The 19110-nt window shown below is 39.4% G+C and overlaps 1 protein-coding gene across 2 annotated transcripts in view; it reads left to right on the top strand.

The window, feature by feature from the left end:
• Positions 1 to 15989, top strand: part of LOC138201239 (polyprenol dehydrogenase) — a 47687-nt gene extending 31698 nt beyond the window's left edge. For both annotated transcript variants that reach the window (XM_069154560.1, XM_069154559.1), the window contains exons 4-7: positions 4975 to 5076; positions 6017 to 6224; positions 8200 to 8407; positions 11739 to 15989. In XM_069154560.1, coding sequence (XP_069010661.1) covers positions 4975 to 5076; positions 6017 to 6224; positions 8200 to 8407; positions 11739 to 11918 — 698 coding nt within the window. In that variant the 3' untranslated portion in view covers positions 11919 to 15989. The remainder of the gene's footprint in view (positions 1 to 4974; positions 5077 to 6016; positions 6225 to 8199; positions 8408 to 11738) is intronic.
• The last annotated feature ends 3121 nt before the right edge of the window (positions 15990 to 19110 follow it).

The raw sequence follows: 19110 nt of genomic DNA, 5'->3' as shown, positions 1-19110 counted from the left end.
TAGTCACAGTCAGGACACAAGGTGCATGTTGAAGCCTGGAAGAAATAGGGATTTATGTTAGAGAACCAGGCGGTCTACCCATCAATTATTTTATTTTTTTACTGTGTTGCGCTTTTAAAATTGTTCTATAACACCACATTGAGCAAAATACAACTAAGTATGAAGGCCAGAAATGAAACTGTTTTTTTTTAGTTGTGAGCAACAAGGCATAAACAACAGCTGACTGATATATGACTGTCATTTTCAGGATTCAGACCGTGCTTGTATTTGTTTGGATAGTCTTGGAAGTCTGTGTTGAAAGTGTAGCTTTTCAGCAGAAAAGTGAAATTTTAATGTATATTTCTGTTGCATGCTGAAGCCTAGCTAGGGAGAGAAAAACATTTGCACCCTTTGGGAGGGGGTCCTTTTAAAATAAATTCCATAATTGATTAGATGTTAGGCCTCAAAGAGAGGTATGTTTGGGGACGTGTCTAGTTTGATCGACATGCCTGGGGTGCATTCTGGTGTTGGTGGGCGGGGGTAGTGTGTCTGGGTTCTAATACAGATAGAGTCAGATCCGCGCTTCGCTCCTCCCCAGCTGGTCCAAATATGGCCACTTCAGGCTCCAAACCAAGATGTCAAAGGCCCAAAAATGTCAGACTCAAGGCTTCAAAGCAGCAGTTCACGAACCAATGAGCGACGTCATGGAGTGTTGCCGGTTGGTGGGGAGGCGAGCCCTGGCATTAGGATAGTTAATTACCCACAAATAACTGACGAGAACCAAGCAGGCATGCTTTATTGTATGGTCTACATCTTCCTCAGAACTTGCCCGTTTCTGCGTTTATTTTTGCTAGCCTGGAGGTTGTTGCTTCCCGCTGCGACGTAGATTTTTGAAAACAATAACACACATTAGAAAGGGAAGAAAAATGCTGTCTGAAACAGTTGGCCACTGGCAGGCTTACTGTGTAGCACCATACTCCATCCGATGAGTCAGACTGGCTGCATAGTTTTTTTTTATACTCACAAAGACTAAACACTTATTAAATGACTTTCAGTCTTTTAGGCTTTTATGTTTTCAGTTTCTCTTTTGCTACTATAGTGACTGATTGTGCACTGATGTGGCAGGAACCATTTATGGTCACATTTATTTTTTTTTAAATTACAGACACAGTTGTGTAACACTATTGTATTTGCTTTTCCATCCACATGGGACATAAAGGAAAACTAGTTGAGATACAAATACAAAGTTGTTGTTGCAGCTGAGGAAATGGAAAAGTGGAAAAGGTAAAAGGCTAATGGTTCCCCTGCTCCCGAAGCAGAGTTACAAACCGCTACTCTCCCACAAAACCATCCTTCGCCTTTTGCTCCTTGCAAGACTTGAAAAGTCATAGATGGGACATTCAAGTGTTTCTGTTTGGAAGCAACATATTGATGCAATCTAGAAAATCGGTTGTTTTGCAGGCAATAAGAAAGTGGTATACAGTATGTTAAATAATACCTTCAACTTTCCCCTGAAAGAAGCCTTTCTAACTGCAGGTATTCTAGCAGGAAAAGCATGTGTAAATGAGAACAAGAATGATGACTCCTCTCTATCCAAATGTCTCTGTAAACTATGACATTATGCGGGGAAAGTCATCAATAACTTTTTGATTTACTCCATGTGCTTTTACCACTGTTACATGCCAAAATGTCTTCAGTTATATTTTGCTTTATTTTCTGTTACTTGTCATATTCAAAAATATTGTTTTCCCTTTCTGTCTCACCTTGAAGCTTAACATTGCGACTGTGATTTAATGCATTCTATTAAATCTGAAATCAGTATAAAAGCTCTTATTAAAACTTTTGTCAAATTTTGATTTTCACTGCTTTTGAGCAGTTATCCTCTTCCTCAATATTTTATTTTACAAGAGTGGGCCATAACTTAATAGTCAGACTATGTTTAGTTCTTTTGGACCATCTCAGTGTATGACCACACTGTGGCAATTTCATTAAATGAAAATTAAATCTCTGTAAAGCAGTGATTCCCACTGTCTTTGGCTTCAGGCCCCTCACAAAAAGAAGTTTCTAACTGGAGTCTCTTGTTACAGGTTTTAGACGCCTAACAGTCCCCTTTAAAGTGCTCAGATCATTTGAATAACAGTAGACTCAAAAATAGCATGAGAGATTACAGAAAAAAATACACATTTGTCTACTAGAACTTATGGTGTGATTGTACAATGTGTATAAGTAGTCATACAAGTGGCTTCAAATAGAAATTAAAAGTATACTAAGATTTGTAAACCTTGAATAAATATTCAATGGAGGTTTTAGTGAGCTAATCTAAGAAAAAACAGTCAAAATTTTTAATTGCAAATTACATTACGATATAAAAATATGAGGATGAATATACAGATAATTTGCTTTTAGTTAATACTGTAATCACAAACTAAGTTACATATTTGACTTTGACACTACTTTATCCTCGCCAAAGTATTGTTCAAGAAAATTTCTACACGTTTTGAATTAAACAACTTCATCTATCACTCATAAAACAAGACTAAAAAACACTTTGCTATTACATTAACTTAAAATTCATTGAAAGAAAATCAAAAGGAATTATTTAATTTGCATTTCTTCCACATTTCATAAGTAGATATGCAGCTTGTATGAAATGAACAACGACTTATAAAAGTCAGATTGTGAATCGACTGTGTGGTCTTTAACAACTTGCATATGTCTCCAAAGGCAGTTGCTTTTGTCAAGAAACAAAAACACAATCCCTGTGTTCAGCAATTGAGGCAAGGAGGTTGAGCTTTAGAGAAAATCCAGGGATCCAGGTCGACACCTGATCAATATTATTTCACTCCCAGTGGTCTCTAGATATGACTGGCTTTCCTGAAAGGGCTCGGTCTAAAGGGGGCCGATTTAAGAGGACTGGAGATGACTGACTGGCATCGCACACCCAAACACACACATGTACACACACAAGTGTTACGTTTGCAGTTTAATGCACATGTGCGCGCACACACACACACACACACACACACACACACACACACACACACACACACACACACACATTTGCTTGCTGGTACATATGCAGCTCAAATACACCTACACACAAACTAAGACAAATTTGTGCTCACGGTCATTCAGGTAACACACTGTGGTTCTTTCTGTCTCTTTTCCTTTCTTTCCCTCTCTCTCTCGCTCACACACACATACAGTCAGCAGGAGGTGAGCGGCATGGCTCGGAGATAAGGCTGCTATCAGACCTTCATCAGGGACAGCTGCACTCTCATCTGTCTCCGGCCTTTTTCTCTATCAGCTCCATCAACTCTCCCTTCCCTGCTCCCCCCTGCTCCCTCCAAGTCCGTCTCCTGTCTGTGCATTATATTTGACCCTCTATGCCCTTACTGGAATTATAGAGAGGAACAATCTATTATTTTATTTTCTTGAGATGTTTGAAAGACATGGTCTTCTTGTAAAGTGGCAGTGCACTTGTATTTTTTTTCCTTGACAGCAGCAGTTAATACAAAAAAAGATTTGCCAAATACTAAAAAAGTAATTCAAAGTCCAGCAGGAACTAGGAATATTTACAAATTCCTGCAGGGTTCATGCCCAATTTGCCATGCATTTTGAGGGTTTGGTTTGGATTAAGGCCTATTATATGACAGTACTATTACAAAAAAAAAAAAAAACAGACCCAGCCAAGTGAATAATCCTGAGGCTTCATGCAGCTTGAGGCATACTTGTCAGAATGGACCTCCTGGTTCCTCATTTCACAATTCTCACAGTGATCATAGGCTTACTACTCTGTCTAATACTGTGATATATATAATATTACGCCTGTGACAGGCCTGTCCAGGATATGAAAACTGAAAAAAAAGATTGGTTTTAGTTGCATCTCTGTTTGTCTTTGGTTACCAACTAAAAGAGAATCTGGTTGCTTGCCTAAAACTTTACTTTGCAAGAATTTGAACTTCCAATATTTTTTACATTTCAAGAATATTTACCATCTAAATGTTAAAAGGAAATAGAATTAAAAGACTGAAATGTACTGTAACTGTGACATCCATGGTTCGACTCCTGGTCGGGGCAGACTTTAGTTGCATGCCATACACCCGTCACACTTCCTGCTTTCTCTTATCTGTCTCTCGACTCCTGCTATCAATAAAGATCTAAATGGCAAAAAATATATATATTTTTTTAAATAAAATAAAATAAAAATAGTAGGTTTTCACTTTACTCAGAATGTTAGCTTTGACATAATCAAGCCTGAATGTAATCAACAAACCACATCTGAACAAGCTGAACAACATGGACGATGGAATGGACAGCAGTGACTGAGCATGCTCAAACGATCAAACTTGGAAATTGGAGGAAACTTCGTGTTCAGGGACACAGCAGTCTGACATAAAGTTTTGGAACTTTGACCAAGTATAAAATAGACTTCTGACATCATACCATATCTAAATGACAGAAAATCACAAATAGCACGATGTCATTTTTAATACACTTATATAATAAAACTCTTTAAAGTTACTAAGTAAATGTGCTTACAAGATATCTACAGTATCTGTTAAGCTTATTAGGTAAGTCAGTGTTGAAAGTCGCTTCTCTGCATGCACACACTCATAGGAAAGTGCAAAGAGCCACTTTCACGCTCTGATGATACCAGCTCGTGGGCAATGATCTCTTACCTGTGTCTTATCATATATTAGACGTGATATAAAAATGTGTTAGGCTTTGATGGAGTTTAGGAAGAAGTATTAGGTTTGATACAATGTGCTACAGAGGCCCAGTGCTGCCAGTACTGTACTGTAAGAACCCACCGAGCCCGCTGTAAGAGATGATTAATACACCCTTTGATGTCTTACCGGCAAAACGGCTAGCAGGAATAATCCGTTTACAATGGCTCTGATGTGCGTGCCTGTGTGTGTGTGTGTGTGTGTGTGTGTGTGTGTGTGTGTGTGTGTGTGTGTGTGTGTGTGTGTGTGTGTGTGTCCATTCCAGTGGAGTTCAAGAAATTGGACCTTGCCTCTTTGCAGTCCATCCGTCAATTCTCCCAGAGCTTCAAGGAGCGGGACCTTCCACTAAATATTTTGGTTAATAATGGTGAGTAGTGGAAATGTCATGTTTGAGAAATGTGCAGGCGGCGTACTGTATATGTAAAGTAGTTTATCAAATATTCAGCGGGACAAATCCTCTGCACAGCAGTATAATTTCGATGCTGTCACATGACTGAATTGAAAAGGATTTAAAGCATTAAACTCAGCTCCAGACCCACAGAGAGATCTTATACATACATACATACATACATGTATATATATTGAGTTCATGAACCCCATCATCGAAACCAGCTGTCATCTTCCAGGTGTGCCTAATTGAACTTTCAAATGGATGCTAAATAACACTTAATGATACACTTCATTATATTGGATTTTGTTGGAGCAAGTTTGTGTGCACTCTTAACAGCTCCCCAGTGGGAAGTGTCTTTCTTTAGTTTATTTAATATATTTGCCAAGACAGGATTGTTGCTGCATATATTTACATCCTCCGTATGGCTGCAGCTGGACTGAAACAAGCAAAAGAGAACACGCATCATTAACTCTGTGTTGAACACTGCAGCAGAGACGCCTATGCTACATGATATTAGGGATATTAGCTGCTGATTTATTGATATTTTCACTTTAAAAAATGATGTCCTACTGTTATATGTTTTATCTAATAGAAATTTAGATTTGTGTTGAGGTATCACTCACCGAATTTAGATCACGTTCACACTTTAAACACTAAAATTTATTTGAGGGTTAATACCTGGTTCTGGGATTAGCGTTAGAAGTTAGTGTTCAGGTTAGGCATTTGGTTTTGATGGTTAGGATTAGCGTAAAAAAACGAGGGAATGCATAATAACAATGAACATTTTCCTTGAGACAGTGAAAAAAGTTTGTGTTTGTGTGTTTATTTGTGTGTGTGTGTGTGTGTGTGTGTGTGTGTGTGTGTGTGTGTGTGTGTGTGTGTGTGTGTGTGTGTGTGTGTGCGTGTGTGTTTCAAGCGGGTGTAATGCTGGTTCCTGAGGGGAGGACTGAGGATGGATTTGAGCAGCATTTCGGTGTGAACTACTTGGGCCACTTCCTGTTGACCTGGCTACTCCTGGATCCACTGAAGGATTCTGGGAAATGTGGTTCCGTTTCCCGCGTGGTCAACGTCTCGTCCTCAGCCCACTGCATCGGGGATATCAAACTGAATGACCTAAATAGCTGGTAGGTACACACACATGCGCGCACACACACACACACACACACACATGCGCATACGATACATGTGAAATGGTTTATTACAAATAATAAAGAATAATGGTATACAATAATGAATTGCGAAGTAGAGATGCAAACAGAGGCCTTTAACGTAATTGCTGTTGGGAAGGGACAGGAAGAACAATGGACATTAAGTTGTACCATTGCACTTAACTCTAATGCTTTCTGGCTATTAGCCATTTATTGTTCTAACGATGTTTAGTTGTTGCAACCATTTCAAATTATGTAGCCAATTGTTTACAAAAAGAGCTTTATTAAATAAAGCTTAGTACTGGACTGTTTCCTTGTCATTCGGAAGGACATTTAATCAAACTCACCTGCCTTGTCTGTGCTGGCGTCACCAACAAATAACTCAATTTCTATTGGCATTAGTGGGGAACTGTTGATTCCATTTGGCACATCATGGTCCCAGCTCTCAACACTGCTGTCAATAAGCATTAGCAGCCTAAATGTCTTCATTGTGTTGTTTCATCGCCATGGTAGTGGGTTAAAGCCTGCATTCTTAAACTCTCACAGCATGTTATAAATTCATAATTAATCTACGATGTTTTAGTTTAGTGCAAAATTCTTTTGGTCCTAACAAGCTGCCGTGGGTGTTGTGTTTCCCCTCCCAAGATATGTGGATCAAAGAAGACTTTTCCTGTAATGTCCCTGCTGTCCTGTTGTCACACTGATTTCAAAAATGTATTAAAAACCAGGTTGTCGCTATATTCAGCTGCAGCGTGACATAGTGGGGATGTCTTTCCATGTCCGGATTGTGTTTTAACAAGAAAGAGGAAGAGTGAAAGTTTAACTTTTTATTGTGTGAATTTGAATCAGTTATTATGAATTAAGGAGTGCTTTCATTTGTGTTCTGTTTGTCTTTGTGCCACTGCTCATCATTTAGGTCAAAGCAGATTAGTCTTTATGAAGTCCCAGAGGACCTGCAGTGCGGGCATGAAACTCTTTAATCTCATTGAACAATATTTTTTTGGGAGTAGAACTAATTTGGCATTTACATTTATGAAGAAGGTTTCAATGTAATTTTAACCTTTTGCCTCTGTTCAACTAAATCTTTTATTCCTTATCGTGTTTATTACTGTTTGATCTTCAGAAATGCCTCCAGTGCTGATACAAAGCTAACTGTGCTGTGACCACATATTAACAGTGACACACATGCAACAGCACCTTGTGTAACTGACTTTAGACTGTCTGTGTGTGTGTGTGTGTGTGTGTGTGTGTGTGTGTGTGTGTGTGTGTGTGTGTGTGTGTGTGTGTTTTATATATTTTACACTTGTACCACCTGTTAGCTGAAATGAAATAACTCATAAACCAGAACATCATTGTCCTCGAATGCATATTAAATAGTGAGTCTAGTTTAGATGTGAGTTAAAGTAGGACAAGCTTTATGCATGTGACATCCGTCTAATATGATACACAGCCTGTCTAAATTAAACAGTCAAACTGGTAAAATATTTCAATAACAACTGAGTGAGACAGAAATTACAAATAAACAACACATAGCAAAAGACAAAAATATTTTATGTCTCCCTTTTAGGCTGATGTAAAAAAAAAATGGACATACTTTCCTTTCCTATGGATGAGTTTAAGTTGTGGCTTTTATTCCAATGGGTCGGACTCAGACTGCTGCAGATCTCTTTGCTGGCACTGCAGCTCTGCACTCAAATGATGTTTAAGATGCTTCACATTTGATTTTCAGCCCGAGGATTCAGAGATATTCCACTATAAAAACAACATGTCCTTGTTCAGCAGGATGAGTTCTTCTTACATCGGAAAGTGTTTTATCTGTTTTGGCAACAGTTGATTGGTATGAACTGAACAAAACTGAGCTGTTTACTTCCTGTTTGACCTCGTCATAATTAAACAGAGGCACATTTCATTGCTTTTATCTTGAAGTCTTTCTTGCTTGCTCTCTCCTCAGCCAGTGTTATTCAGCCCATGCTGCATATTGTCACAGTAAGCTGGCCCAGCTGTTATTCAGTTCCCAGCTGCACCAGGAGATGCAGCACCGAGGTTTCCCAGTGAGCTCGTGTGCTGTGGATCCTGGCATGGTGGATACTGCTCTCTACTGCCACCTTTGGACACCCCTCCATCTGGCACAGAGAGCCATTGCTCGCCTGCTTTTCAGGGTAAGACACTGTGCTCACTGTGATCTTCTTTATGCAAACTAAATCTGACTTATATCCTCCTTGGAGCAAAGATATGATTTAAAGTGCTGTTATTCAGTCTACAATAAACTACACATAATAATTATTCCTTCACAGAGAAAAGGTCGTTTTTATACTTTTTATTAAAATATTCATTTTCTGTAGTCTTGCTGTCACTATGTAGAGTCATAACTTATGATATCCAATTCAATTAAAAAAATGCTTACATGCATAAAGTAAATATATTTTTGTGTTCATTTGTTTACTGGTCATAGTAGTTTGTCTGTAATCCACTATGTTGATTAATTACTTTATTGTTACAGGAATAGTTTTAGGACACCAAGGCTTTAACCTTGGTAACTTCAAATGTTTCCTCGATCCTCAAACTGCTGTTTATTCTGCTGTTGTCCTTGTGAAGTGCTTGTTAGTTAAATGACTTGAATGTTAATGCCTGCAGGGTAAAAATGCTCAATCTAAGTGTGTTTTCTGAAGACCCATGAAAGATTTGTAAACGTAAATTTCTTTCTTCTGCACGACACGATTTACACTCCAAATATTGACATACTTCACTGGATCAAGAATAGTTAGTAAATAATTGTAAATCTTGTAAATGGTGGCAAATGGTGATTAGAATTATGTTTTTCTTAGTAATGCTTGCTCCTATCTTAGATGTTAAAACATTAACTTTGCAGTCGACATGATTTTCCGACCTGGATCCTGGAAAGAAACTGCTACACGATCACTGTTCATTTTTGTTCAATGTACCACGGTGGCCTGAAACAACAGGCTCCACCGCAGACACTGTTCAGGATTTTATTATAAGATAAAACAAAGACACTCATGCGTGCGCAGACACATTTGCACAGTCCATCCACATCACTGAAAATGTAAGTGCTTCTAAAAATCAAGCCGGGCTGTTCACTTTGTGTTACATTTTAAAGCCTTTCTTGCATAGCTTAAAGTTCCGACCGCAGGCTTCTGTTAATGTCCCTGGAATTTAATTGAAGGAGACGTGTGTGCATGTTCCAGCCCTAAACTGCAATTGTCAGTGTTTTGCCTGTGAGCGGAACCTTTGGGGTGTTCTGCCCCATATAAGCAAACACATTAATCACACAAACCTGCACATGTAATTATTAACACACAGGCACACACGAACAGACCAACTGTGATCCTAACCTTAACCCTGTAACAACACCTTTTTATCTAAAGCCGGAGGATTTAGTTGCATGCAGAGCCAAAGGTTTGAAGATAGAAAGAAACAAAAGGAGAAAGTACTTCAAGTAGAAGGGCACTTGAAGAGTGCAGACCTCTGCCAGGGCTACTCGTCTAGTCCTCTATGAACAACCGTGTAACCGTGTTACAGTTGTACCGGCTATAAAACCACGCTTACCAAGTGCCACATAACGACTGCTATCTGTAGCGAGTTGGAGCAAGTGAGTGCTGTCCAGAGGATTACTGGGACCCTTGAACAAGTCTGGGCACCATTCAAAATGTTTTGATAACCAGTACAGGTATATATATTTTCATTTCCATACTGGTTCCTGAACCATACTTTTTTCAAAACCAATGTGAAGAAAAATACATTACACTACAAATTTATCTTTCATGCAGTTTAGAGGTGGAGTTTAACTCAGGTTTATTTCTGTAGCTACAAATAATAGACATTCCAGAAATGTCTCAAATGTAAATTATTGGTAAACACACATTTTACCAATTTCCACTAAATACCTCACATATTTACATCAATTGTCACTGCAGTGCACACAATTTGGACAGGTGTGTGGCCAACAATGAGTTTGAAAAAAGGTAAGATTTGTATACTTATGTTGAAACTATGTTGAGATTTTATCTTCCTGGGTGAGCTGCCCAAGGTCAGGCTATGTATGGTAAATGCTTTGGCTCATTCACACTGCTGAGATTGACTCCTGTGTAAACGTAGCAAGAGCTATGTGTTTTAAAACGAAAACGTCTTAACGTGGATGGAGCCTATGTATTGAATCTTGGTACCAAATGACAAGGCATTATTGATATTAGATAGTGCTAAAACAATTTGGTCAGCAGTTCATAAACTAGTGATAAACTGATTGGTGGCTGCTTGATTTTGATAATCATTTAGGCTGGCCAATGTTTTCTCACTATTAAACTTGACTGCCATTGCTGGATTTTAAGATGTATTGCATTTAGTTGGTCAAATAAATTATCTTGCAATGTTACTAAAAGTGGAAAAAAAAACCGCATCGATAACATAACTTCTTTGCCGGAGGTAATAAACTGTAATCTTTACTTATATCTTTAATTAGAAGACTAAACAAAAATAAGAACCAAATTCCAAATGTTACAGTGCCTGGTGATATGCTATACATTGCTATCTACAATATACTCTATAGTATATTGATGTTTTGTACTGGTAGTCAAAGTGCTTCGTTAGAATTGCTCAGTTATGTAGAAGTATCTAAAAAGGCTATGTATGACAGTTTTGGACAGAAAATAAAGTAGGTGCAAGCTCTCAGTTTTCAAACGCTCCTAAAAAGTCAACATAACCAGCTGCATTTTTGCTATCATTCCACAATCAATGTTCAGAGAAAGTAACAACTGCAAAAACAAAGTGCAGCAAAGCGGTGAAGTCAGAAACAACAGCGCAACAGGTGACCTAGACATAGTGGCCTATTTACATGGAAACAAGTTGTTTTGTAAAAAGCATTGTGTTTTTTCTGCACTAAAACACCGCCATGTGACCTTTAATATACAGACAGGAAAAGGAATAATAAAGAACAAGTTATGTTTTCCAAGCGTCATTGCTCTTACTGAAAAGTTTAGCCCTCAGAGCCAAATAATAATTCATTCAGAAGAACAATTAAAATTCATGTTTGAAAATATTGTGGAGGACTATGCCAAACACAAACACAAACACACACACATGCACGCACTGTTTCACACAAGTATGCAAGTGTGCTGTTGATGCTCGCAGGATGTGATCCCCTCTCCGCTCTGAAACCTGCTCCTGGTCTCACAGCTGACACTGAGATCATTGTTAAAATGCATTAACACTCTCTCACACACACACACACACACACACACACACACACACACACACACACACACACACACAGGCACTTACCCTGAGCTTCCTTTTCACTGATGCTAACATATAGTGACATCAGCCCTACTCTTAAATTCACGCACACACTCAGACACATTCTTTGTTGTTGATCTTGTCATCCTGTGGTCATCCAAGTTCCTTTTAAAATTTATGGATTTTTGGTATGCAATAACCTTTTGAAAATTTAGATTTGTGTGTGTGCGTTATCTCCAGACTCCTGCAGAGGGTGCTGCCACCGTTCTATCGGCTGCTCTGTCTCCAGCCCTGGAGGGGGATTGCGGAGGAGGCTACTGGGCTAATGGGCGCAGGGAGAGCACAACAACGCCAACCTTTGACCCCCAGCTGCAACTGAGCCTATGGGAAATCAGCCTCCAGTTGCTGGGCCTACAGTAGCACGGGACTAAAGGATCACCAACAGGACTAAACCCGTTTGAAAACACCTGTTAAAAACCTAAACTCTGTCCCACCAGCCACCTTCTTCTTCTTCCTTTTATCTGTCTTTTTTTTTCTCCGTCCATAGCTCACATCATGGCGTTGGTAGCAGTTTGTGTTGACAGTGTCAAAATCCACAATCACTGGACTGTGATTGGTTGTTCGGGGAGTAAAGACATCCTTTTTTTTTTTTTTTTCAGACCTTCTAAAGAAGGGCTACGGGGGATGGAAGAAATGTTTTTGGTTTCTCACTGTGAGAAAGCAAACATATACACATATATCCATACTCTAGGGTTTCAGCAAATTGTTATTTTGCTGTCATAGATACAAAGCAGTTGCTGATGCTGCCCTTCAGTCAGAAGTAAGATATCAGTTAGTGTCATTCGTCTTTGATATGATGGTTCCCTGATCATAACAAACATAAGATGTCCAGTCAGTGAATTTGGTCCACAGTGGTCGGTTTAAATATCTGCAATGACACATGCCTCTCTCTGCCTTATTGTCATTAGTCTGGCTTTCAATAAAGTGTTTCGTCAATGAACTAAATGCTGTTTCAGAGGCTTTTCCATACCAGCATACAATTCTAGAGGAACGGCTAAAGATCTTTTGGGAAATAGCTTAATCCAAAAGCCAAATTTTGGCATAGTATACGTCCTGCAAAATAACATGTTGTTAAAACCCTAACACACACACACACACACACACACACACACACATTCACGCACCACAACTATGATCTGATATAACCCGCCTTGTTGTGCCGGGGGAAGGTGATGTCATCGGTTTGCTTTGACATCACAATGATTTCTCAGATCATCTTGCCATCCCGCCTGTTTTACTGGAAGCACTTTGATTTATTTTTATTTTTTTTAATTTTTGTGCTTTTACTGGTTACCGCTGAATCATCACGTTAACTGCTAGTAGTTGCAGTTCGATAAGCTCTTCTGGGAAAAAAAAAAAACCTGAATTCAGCTGTACTCATGAAAACCCTGAGAAAACATCACCAACTCTGTTTGCCTCTCTCTCCACTGCCCAGAAACCCAGCAAAAGATAGTCAATCAGACTGGTGGGGGGATTTGGGAAGACACTGAAAAAGACAGAAATCCCCTTTAAAATGGGTCTAAATTTGGAATAATTCCCCCTCGACCTACGAGTGAAGAAACAATCGGTTTTGTTGTTGGGAATTTTTTGCTGTCGTCATTTTCGGAAACCAGGATTTCCAGATGTTTTTGTTTGCTTTTGTTTGCTCAGTAACACAAAGGGAACGCTGGTGAACCAACCTCCACTTCATCCTGTCACCATTTCCCTTTGTAATCTGTGTTAATCGCTTTTTCTGTGTCTGTGATACGTGCGTGTGTGTATGCACACAAGTTCAGAATCAACTCATGCATAGACCCAATTCATGCCAATGGATAGCACAACAATGGCTAGTCCTGGTGGAACAGCGGTGAGAACGAAAGAGGGGGGGGGGGGAAGCACTGTTTTTTTCAGCGTTCAAACTGTGATTGGTCCCTCATTGCTGCTGCTACTGCTGGTTTCCTCATTTGGCGCCACTCCCAGTGCATTGTGGGATTGAGATTTCCCAGCGGTGAGAATCAAACTCCATCTGCTAAGCTGACACACACACACACACTCACTCAGACACATTGGAAGCAGTACATCCAGGCACAGGCTTATCCAAACAAGCATACAGCAAACAAACACGTCTGTCTATCTTGCAGGAATACACTCACACACACATGCAAACATGCACTGCGCCATAAAGCCATCTCCACTGTGATTAATGCATTTTAGCTGTGAGGATAAAAAAAGTTTTATCTCAAATTAACAAGTTTTGGCTAAAACCCTTAACCGCAAGTTATTCCTGTATGCGTATATTGTTGCTTTGAATCCTGCCACTGAGCATCCAGCACTCGTTATTATCTGCCGTATGTGAAGCAATAGTATCGCTATGGTAGCTAATTCAGCCCGTGGCACACAGTCAGACATTCAGAGGACGAACAGAGCCCAAGAGAATGAAAGTCAACAGAGCAAAAAATACCAGCTTCAAGTTACCCATGTATTGGGAACTAAAAAATATCTCTGGCCAGATGACATAGCGTAAAACATCGCAGATGCACCAGGACCACTGCTCACAAAAGCTTGTGAAACTCAAGGGCTGATTTTCATCAAGTGACAAAACTTGGGGTACTTACTCACAAAGGTTATAGCTTCTCTGAGCTCTCTGCACGTCACGGTTCTGCAAATTGTTCACGTGCAGCAGGAGTAGTCTCTGAACTTTTTGATCCTCCCTCGTATACTGAAATGTGAAGGGGAAAAAAAAAGGTAATTACTTGTATGTGGATACGAACAACTTGATAAGTCATGATCTGATAATTGCATAACTCTGATATGAGACAAATGCACAACAACTCCAGAAAAACACTTTCCATCTGAATTTGGTCCTGATTGTAGCAAAACCTCTAACCTGTCCAACCAGAGTACTTTCAAGTTAAACTGGAAAACCTCAATGAGCAGGTTTATGCCTCTTGTGTAAGAGTCAGCGACTAAAATGGGTCATTTAAAAATCACATCTAAAGCAAACATCTCTTTAAGTTTGATGTTTTTATCGATATAAGCAGTTACTTGGGAATTGACTCTAAATGCCAGCAACATTCCTCCGTTTTGTGGGTTTTCTTCCTCAGCAACAAAAACAGTTTATTGCCTCTGTGCTTCCTTGTTTGACTGTGTGGTTCCCGTAGGCTACTTGTTGAGGTACTGACAAAATAACAAACAACCAAACCTAGTCCCGCTGAAACAAATGTGCTTGCTTCCTTTCACACAAATGATAACACCAGCTTACTTCTCAGCAGCGCTCATTTAAGGAGTACAAGGCTACAATTTGAGCTACATCCCGTCAAAGAGCTAACATGCTTTTCTCAGTCCAGCTGCGACAGTAGACGTATCTAAACCTGAGGGAGAACATCGCTGACTGTCTTTTCTATCCGAACACAAGGTTTTTCGAGGAGTGCGAGGGGTCTGTCTGGGTGTTTTTGTGGTGTCAGTGTGCAAGAAGTGGCTGCTAAATTATCTATGATTACCTGGTTATATATTTAGCGGCCTCCTGAAGCGTTCTGCACAGACAGGTGAACTTTCTCAACTTGAATTGCAAATATAGAAAAAGAGCAAAGCAGCTCGAGTTAACTGTCTATGATGTTGTCTGTGTGTCATTTACTCGTATATGATCATTTCAAAGCGTTGGAGGAGACCAGCGGAGATGTGTGTAGACTGAAAATGCTCTAATAGCCATTCCTCGGGCCGACCTGGGATTACATTTATATTAAATGTTCCAGTCCCAAGTTTTGCAAATCCTAAATGTGTATATGTATATGAAGAGATAATATAAAGATGTATACAGGGGTAACCAGATGAACTGAGTCCTTACTCTGATCCTATTACAATTCAAATAGAACACACTCAACACATTTTTCTAACCCTAAATAATACACCCTGATACTATATTGTCCTCTGCCGTGAGTGGGGTCTTTCACTGGAGCCCCCGGGAGCTGCATACAAACGATGTTCCCCCCTCAAATCCATTGTAAACATTCAGTCCATCTGGGCCCCTGAGGATTTATGAAATGTGTAAAATGTTTTATTTTTTATCAGTACTCTGTTGAAACACGCATCTTATTGCTTTTGCCGTGCCTAAGAAGAAAATCTCCCTCATATATGTGTACCTGTGAATTTTTTCATGTAGAAATGAACTTGTAGAAACTGTGATAACCGTCTTGTCCTGTACATTGCCGTAAGTTTTTTCTCTCTTTGGAGTGACGAGAGCGGAGGTGAAGAATGTGTGTGTATGTTTATGTGTGTGCGTGTGCGTGTGCGTGTGCGTGTGCGTGTGCGTGTGCGCGTGTGTGTGAGTGCGTGTGTCTAGATAAAGGAGTTGATGTCCACGTTTTTTTGTCGATGGTTGTGACATTCCAGCAGCAGCCACCACCTTTTCTATTATCCAAAGCCTCTCAATAAACATATCATTGTGCCACTCGCTCTCCGTCCTTTTGCACCGCGTGAGTGAGAAACCATCCGTCTGATGACGCTCAGCATGAGACAGCGAGCCTCAAGCACTGTCTGAACTTTGGAGACATTTTCAGATCCATCAGTGAAACTTACACACGCACCCACAAGCACACAAAAACAGTACATCACTCGAGAGGACATAATGTCAATTTGCATTTATTTTTTGGAGCCGAGCCTTTCACTACTTGTTTAATCCTAAACCATTCTCTAACCTTAAACTGAGTAGTTTACCTAATATTCAATGATTTACAATATGGGAACTTGATTTTTGCCCCCAAAAGAAAGACTGTAAACAGATTTATCTCCCCACAACGTGAGTAATACACATTCCCTCATTCCTGTTAACTTAAAATCCGTATACGTACTCAATTACAATCACATTGCATTTAAATGATGCACATATGGTAGAAGCTGCACACATTAATATGTGGTTTAGTGCCTTGAACAAGTAAGATAACTGGACGTATACTCATGACCAACCGGCTCCTCCACTTAAACTTCAAAAAACGCAATTTACATTTGGTTTTCTTTTGGGAAGACCTCTATCTGATATAATCTTTTTAATCCAAACAAGAATGCATGCAGATGATACTTCAGGGGATTTTCTACCGTGACAACTTCCTCTGAAATTATTCAAATGAAATTAAACCAAATTAAATTAAAGTATAAAAGTAAGTGCAAAAATATTAACCATGCAGCCTCACTGGCAGCATTGGTCTGCAAAATTAAAGATTTGGTAATGAATTTCAATTCATTTTTGATAAGCAATTAGTTTAGTGTCATAAAACTATCAAAATGACTTTTCTTGGGTTTCATTAACAATATTATTTTTGTGAACATGTTTTTTTTCTTTTTCTTACAGTTCCTTTACAGTACCATAGCTCTATATTCAGCAAAGCCTGAAGAAGTACAGCAGAAAAATGCATTTGTTTTCTGTTTTTATTTAATAGAAGTTGGGGTCTAACATAATTCCAGAGACTTTTGGTGAAGGTCATATTTCAGAAAACAAAACACACAAACCTGTGAAGAAAAAAAAAAAAAGAAGACACACTCCCTCTATTGCTCCCGGCTAAATATATTCACAAACAGTGAACCCAGAAAAACTGTGACATGTCTTTCCGCATATGTGACACTAGACTTTCAATTAGAGGAGGCACAGAAGACCTGGTGTCATTCTGTCTTCAAAGAAAATGAATCTGTGGCAAATCAAAACCCTGGAAAGATCTATGACATCTCATCAAGCTCCACTTGAATGGCATGCAAGGGTTACGTCATGTATGTGTCTATTTGTTAGAACAACTATCTGACACAATGAGGAGAATGAGGTGCTGTCTCTTCAACTCTATAATATGAGGACACATACAGCATATCTGCATTTAATTGACTGCTGTCTGAGCTCACTCGAGTAGAAGAAAGAAAGAAAGGAACCTTAAATGACAAAATTACCATCTTCATTCATGTCACGCTAACTGATGCACATATATTTTGGACAGATTCTAGATCATAATAATGGATGTGATCCACAGCATCATAAATATACTTAATAGGTCCTTAGTCAACCAATTAGGAGGCAGCTCTCCCTGCATAAATTCCTTATGAGATATCTAATGAACTAATTGCATGCACACTCATAAACCAGGAAGTGGCTAATAAGAATCCATTTAAGTAATTGGGGCCAAATGACTGAAAAGACATTATTGCTCATGGCAATGTTCAAATGATACCAGGTTGTTAAAAGTCACTCACTTTTTTTTTTACTGACACAGTCTTTGTGCGTGCGTGGGCTTAGTATCTATATCAAAGGTGGAAATACAATGTCACTAGCCATGGAAAGATTACTGAATGGGCCTATGGGGCACAGGCCCAGAGGCCTAAAGGGTCAGGGGACCCCAAAGTAGGCCCACAGTACCTGGATGAAGTGACTAAAAATGGTGAGAGAACAAATATTTGTATAGCTTATATTAAAACCGCATTGTATCATCCTGCTGTGCCAATCTCCGCATGTTTTCATCCTGCGGGTGGCAATCTAATGGTGTTTTGACTAGATGCAAACTGACCTTGTCTTTTTCTAGGGGTTTGTGCGTCATGGCCATAATGTGAATATTTGGGTTCTACCACACTCTCACTCTCTCACTCTGGTTGACACAAACTTCACGTTTTCCTGTTGTTTCCATCCTGTGAATTAGTTTAATGTTCTATTTACAAATTCAAGCAAGGCGGATCCGAAGGGATGTGTTCCATCTTTCCTCTGCTCCATTTCAGAACCGGGGCCAGTGCCACATGGTCCCATGGAAATAAGCTAAGTGAAGCCTATCTGTCAATGACATGCCAAATAAACAGAAAAGTAAGCCATCTTATTTCTGCCTCATCTTACCTCAGGAGAGAGACTGGATCAGGTTACAAACTTTAAATGTTTTTTAGAGGAAAACGTCAAAAAGGTGTGTCATTACTTTCATTAGTTTTTTCTGGATTAGTATTTTTTGATAGGGTAGTTTACGCAAATCTTAATCTGGGGGCCATCGTGAAGCTGGGTGCTCACAAAATGGCACAAAACGAACACAAAAAGAAGCAAAATGCAACAAAGTGACACAAAACGACTGCAAAAAGAAGGAAAATGCAACAAGACAACCCAAAACAACTACAAAACCATCAAGACACATTTTATGTCTTGAGGCCTTTTACATGTCTGAGGAGCCGGTTGTGTTCGAATCTGCCTGTTTCTAGTTGCTTCTGAGAGACGGGGTGATTCTTACTTGGCCATGCATTGGTTGTTTTCGTTCTATCTCAAAATTTGGACGCTCCCTCCAGTGATCTCTCCTGGAGTCTTATCCGTCCTCGTTCAATGAATACGAAGGCAAACACATTCTGTTTTGATTTTACAGGAGAAAATCTAAATCGAGATCAAATTCAACTCAGCTTTTTGATTCTTTCTTACCAGAACCTGCTCAGAGGATTATGACCAGTAAAGAAACAGGAGTGATAAGAATAGAGCTGTGCTAGTGTCTGTCTGAAACTGGCTGTTGGGTGATGCCACTGGGTTTGGAGGTGTTTGGTCATCGAAATTTTGATATGATTATGGCACGAGAGAAAA

This window comes from Embiotoca jacksoni, unplaced genomic scaffold (genome assembly GCF_022577435.1).
Source record: "Embiotoca jacksoni isolate LCO1_2020_lvr unplaced genomic scaffold, fEmbJac1.0.p SCAF_2, whole genome shotgun sequence".
Taxonomy (NCBI): Eukaryota; Metazoa; Chordata; class Actinopteri; family Embiotocidae; genus Embiotoca; species Embiotoca jacksoni.
This window is presented reverse-complemented; position numbering and strand designations above follow the sequence as displayed.